At 40.9% G+C, this 5178-nt stretch overlaps 1 protein-coding gene across 1 annotated transcript; it reads left to right on the top strand.

Annotated features, from left to right (window-relative positions):
- Positions 1–401: 401 nt before the first annotated feature.
- Positions 402–875, top strand: LOC147423964 (uncharacterized). Its single transcript, XM_086501533.1, has one exon. The coding sequence runs from the start codon at positions 402–404 to the stop codon at positions 873–875; it is 474 nt and encodes a 157-aa protein (XP_086357659.1).
- Positions 876–5178: the final 4303 nt, after the last annotated feature.

The following is a 5178-nucleotide window of genomic DNA, read 5'->3' as shown; positions in this document are numbered from 1 at the left end:
CAGTAGATACAGAGTTGTTTCAGGTGATAGCTGAGGAGAATTCAGACCCTGAATGGTATGATGTATATCACTTCCTTTCAAGAGGAGGATTCTTAGACGATTGGACTCAGAATCAGAAGAAATCTCTGATCATTAAGAGTCTGAAGGACGCTATAATAGGAGGATTTTTCTATAGATTGGGCATAGATGGTGTTCTTCAAAGGTGTGTGCCAATGGAAGGGAGGATGCAAGTCATCTTTGAAGCACACGATGGGGATTCTAGAGGACACTTCTCTGTTGATATCACTTCTAAGAAGATTCTACAAGCCCGATTATGGTGGCAAACCTTGATAGTAGATGTCTGAAGTTTCTGCAAGAGTTGTGATGTATGTCAGAGAATGGACAAACCAACAACAGCCGATATGACTCCACTCACTCCAGTACAGCCACAGGGAGTATTCATGAAATGGGGTCTGGACTTCATGGGCCCATTCAAGAAAGTCACTCCAAGGAAGGACCGGTACATCTTGATGGCTACCTATTATGTCACTAAATGGGTAGAGGCCAAGGCTCTTCCAGATAATACTTCCAATTCCACTGTTGTTTTTCTTTTTGAAAACATTATCTACCGCTATGGATGTACCATTGAAATTGTATCTGATCAAGGGACACATTTCGTTAATGACACAATGGAAATTCTGATGGAAATGCTCTCAGTTAAGCACAGGAAATTGACTTCGTATTATCCCAAGTGCAATGGGCAAGCAGAGAGTAGTAATAAAACGATCAAGAATATTTTGACCAAGATTTTTCAAAAGGAGCCACACCAGTGGGATATCAAGCCCAGACTGCTCTATGGCCCTACAGAACAGCTTATAAAGTCACCACTCGAATGACACCTTTCAGAATGGTGTATGGTACTGAAGTTGTAGTGCCTATTGAATTTGTAATTTCCAGTCTCAGAATGGCCATTGAATATGGATTAGATAATAATCATAATCTCAAACAAAGATTGGAGGAACTATTGCATTTGGATGAGCTACAACAAAGAGCCATGTTGGAACAGGAGATTGTTCAGCAACACAGAAAGCATTGGTATGATAGAAGGATAAAGGTTAGGGAGTTTCAGAAGGGTGGCTTAGTTTTTCTATATCAATCCAAACTGGGCCCTAAGAAATTGAATTTGAAGATAACTTGGGTTGGTCCATTTAAAGTTGATTGGGTATTTTCAAATGGCATAGTGAGGCTGAAAGACTTATCTAGATTACTACTTCCAGGTGTATATAATGGGGCCAAGATAGTTATATTATTCTAATGACAAGGAGACCTCCAGAGGTGATGATACTAGTATTTCAAGTATTGATGACCAGGAATTGTTAGACATGGCTATTCTAAATCTTTTCCATGTCAACCCAGTATCAGAACCAGTAAAGTTTCAGTTTGACAAACCAGTGCCAGTGGACAGAGTCAGCGAAATCTTAGAATCAATACCAGTTCTTATGGGAAAAAGGGCCAACTAGAACAAATGTGTTAATCATTAAAGAGATTATGGAACAAAATTGCCAATGCATGTGTGCCACATCGCCATCGGCGTGCATAACTCTAGGAACGGTAAGTAGTGAAGCTTTTATGGCACGTACACGTATAATAGTGAGGCCTGTGGACACTCTTTTTCACAAGTCTCTTGCGCGATGACTACCTGCTATAATGAACTCGCCATTGCCAAGCTTTGAGAACTCTTCACTCCAACCTGAAACCTCCTCGTCAATAGATTCTGCTTGTCCCTATCTGACAGTACCTGATACACCTCGCTGCGGGTTAGCATACACAAGTAAGTCTTCTTCCTCTACAGGTTTGCAGTCATCACAATGTATGGGTCCCAAGAAAATGTCAGAGAAGATGTAAGACACAGTGGATGAGACTACAGTAGTCAATTCTTCTATTCAGGCCTCCCTACCATGCATTCTTACAGAAAGATACACAGATATGTGTTTAATGAGTAGGCAGAATCATTGCTGCAAATATGGGGTCTGCATGTGGTAGTACAGGCTACGAAGTTTGAATTTGATACAGCCATTATTAAATATGTCCTCAATTCTTTTGATGCTGATGAAGGCAATGCCACTATAACAAAATCAAAATAACAGTGACACATGAAGACATTGCTTATGCCTTCAAATTTTTCAACGAGAAAAAGCCCAACACAGCATCTGCAAACCATATTAGTCTGGCTCTAATGGAAGATAAAGTAGCTAGAAAAGAAAAGGAAGACTAGCGGGCAAGGGATTCCTGTAGCTGCACTGGATATTCCCTCAACCTATAGGTTTATTGCAGAAGCTGTCAGTCAAAAAAACAATCCGACATATGTGTCCGAGAAACTGTTTGCAATGCTGCTAGCAAAAAGACTGGATGATAAATCCAAAATCAATCTATGCCAAATTTTATCTCACGACATCTTACAGCAGACTGCTAAGCTGAAGTCACAGAGTGGATTTAAAGCTTGGTATGTCTGACCGTTTTTATATTGGGCTACTACTCTAGAAGCCTTTCCCCAGGTAAAGCTGGCTTGGAGTTCTAAGCCTATTCCATTAACTGACAAATGAGGAGTAATCTTCAAATGAAGATGACCCAGGTAATCAACTGGCTATCACTGAAGAAAAGAGGAAGGCCGCACTGGCTGAGGCCAATAGCTCAAAGAAACCAAGGATTCTGTTAGAAAAGAGTACTACTCTATTAAAGAAACTTGAGAGTTAGGCCCAGCCCCTGCCCACTCAAAAATCTTCTGAAGGCCAGACTTCAGCAATGCCTAAAGAACAGACTAAAACAGTAGACAACACTGGAAAAAGGCAGCAAGAAGCAACAATTGAACAGGTGGCAACTGATACTGACAAAGGAAAGGGCAAAGCACTTGCCAACCCAGTTACCAAGTCTCCTTTCAGTGAACTGGCTTTATCAGTGGCTAAGAAGGATCGGTTGCAACAATTGCATAATAACCCTCTCAAAGGCATATTGGTACTTCAAAAACCAGACTTAGCAACATTACCATAAATGGCTCCAGTCATCATTTATAAGCCAACAGAATCTGATTAAGCTACAGTAGTTGATGGTTGCTTGGCGATCATCCAAGCATCATGGAACACTATTGTCCATTCTTTAGGATATATGATGGATGCATCAGTTTCCAATGAAGAAGTGGCTAGGTTGAAAGAAGAATTGGAAAGCAGCCAACATCAGATTTAGGAACTTCATACAAAAATTGGTTGAATAGTCTCTCAGGCATGCTATTGCTAAGAATCATTCAACTCGAACAATTAAGGAACTGCAGACAAAGATGATGAAGCTAGAAACGAAAAATTGACAACTGAATGAAGAGAAGGAAGCTGCTTTGAGAGATGCTGACAGATTTCAAACTCTGTTACGTATGAAGCGTGCAATTTTCAAAGAACTGCTAGCCACCCACACTGTGTTAAAGGATTCCCTTGCAAAGAGGTACATATACAATAACCTTGCTGATATTCTGAATCCACAAGGAAAAGTAACCCTCAATATGGATAATTTGAAGGCACTCATGGAGACTATTCAGAGTGATCTGCACGATAAGATCATTGAATATAATACAACCTTGGTAAATGAGGCCATTATGGATCAAATCCGTGAGCAAGATGATAATGAAGAGGAGTTTGAGCAGGAAGAACATGAGGAGGAAGGGGATGACAAGCCTGATGATGATGATTCTCCTCCTTCCCCATCCTCAAGCTTTGGAGCTGGAGGATCATCTACAACTGGGGTATTTGACCCAACAAAGGCAATCCTGGTACTGATCGGGACCATCCAAACCAACAGTCAGATGATCAACGGCACCAAGGCAGTGACCAACACACTAAGGGCAACACTAGAGAACCTCCAGTACACCAGTCACAACACATTCCCGACAATACAGGGAAAGTCAAAGTTGTGATTGAATCTTTTGACGCTGATGAACAACACTCTTTACAGGTCATCACACTAAATAAGAGATTAATGCATCAACAAGCTCATATTACTAGACAGTATTTTGAGGATGACACTCTTATCTCTGATTTGGAACGCTTCCAAAGGCTGTATGTAGGAGCCAGGGAGATGGTTCAAAACTGGAAGGGAGATGGTTCAAAACTGGAAGTTGGCTGCTTTTCATGATCAAGAGATGTGTCAACTACCTGTTCATCCCAACAGTATTCAGCTCTATTGGAAAGGGTGCTTAAGTGGACATTGACTTTTGAGGATATGATAGTCAATTCACATTGGCAGAGACAGTCTACTATAGATCGCCACTCCATAGCTATTGAACTGGATATGCTACTAGGAAACAGACCTACATATAGCTATATGAAGGAGGTCAGGATTCAATTAAAAGAACTCTTGCTTCATATGCAAATTGCCAGATGTGTCTTGGATTAGAGGGTGCAAGCCATCATTGAAGATCAGCCTACCATTAGTAAAGGACCCCAAACCCAAATGTCAGTAGGAGAGCAGACAACTGCTCTTTGAGAACATTTTCAGCTGGTCAGAATTACTAGGAAAATGATGTAGCAACAAAACCAAACTATCCTCAATTTTTTGGAGTTTGTACTTGATTTTTAAGTACTCTTGTATGCTTCACCTGCAAAGGAGGCAGAACTGCCAAGATTCTTCCCATCCTTGTATCTTTAGCATTCGAAACCAGTAGATCAACTCACTCATTTCAGCATTATTGATGAACTTCGTGATTGGTATGAGCGAGCCACTATGGAATGGCAAGCCTCGCAATCACTTGTCAATGATGCCCTCAAAATGGACACAATCATGGATCTACAAAGAGAAATACAAAGGTTCAACCTTAGTATGGGTCAATGGAAGGTCCAGCTCCGTGGATTAACAAAGATCACAAATCATTTACTTCAACTAACTGTGTAGTCCTCCAAGATTCCTGAAAAAGGATATCACTGCCAAACCAAGACTAGGACCACAATACAGAGAAATGGCGGAGATTCTCTTCGAAGCTAAACTGAAGACAAATCAGCCACTCCCGCAAGGATGGATTCACACAGCCTCGCATTGTCATAAACTGGCCAGAATCCGTCTGACTAAGGGCAAACACAGTTTATATGATCCCGACACCAAAAATTACAACACCCTCATGCCTTATGAATTTGAGATAACCTAAAAAAGACGGGATCAACT

Source organism: Adiantum capillus-veneris, chromosome 26 (genome assembly GCF_014529385.1).
Source record: "Adiantum capillus-veneris isolate H3 chromosome 26, ASM1452938v2, whole genome shotgun sequence".
Classification (NCBI taxonomy): domain Eukaryota; kingdom Viridiplantae; phylum Streptophyta; class Polypodiopsida; order Polypodiales; family Pteridaceae; genus Adiantum; species Adiantum capillus-veneris.
Note: the sequence above shows the minus strand (reverse complement) of the source record. Positions and strands in the feature narration are given on the sequence as shown.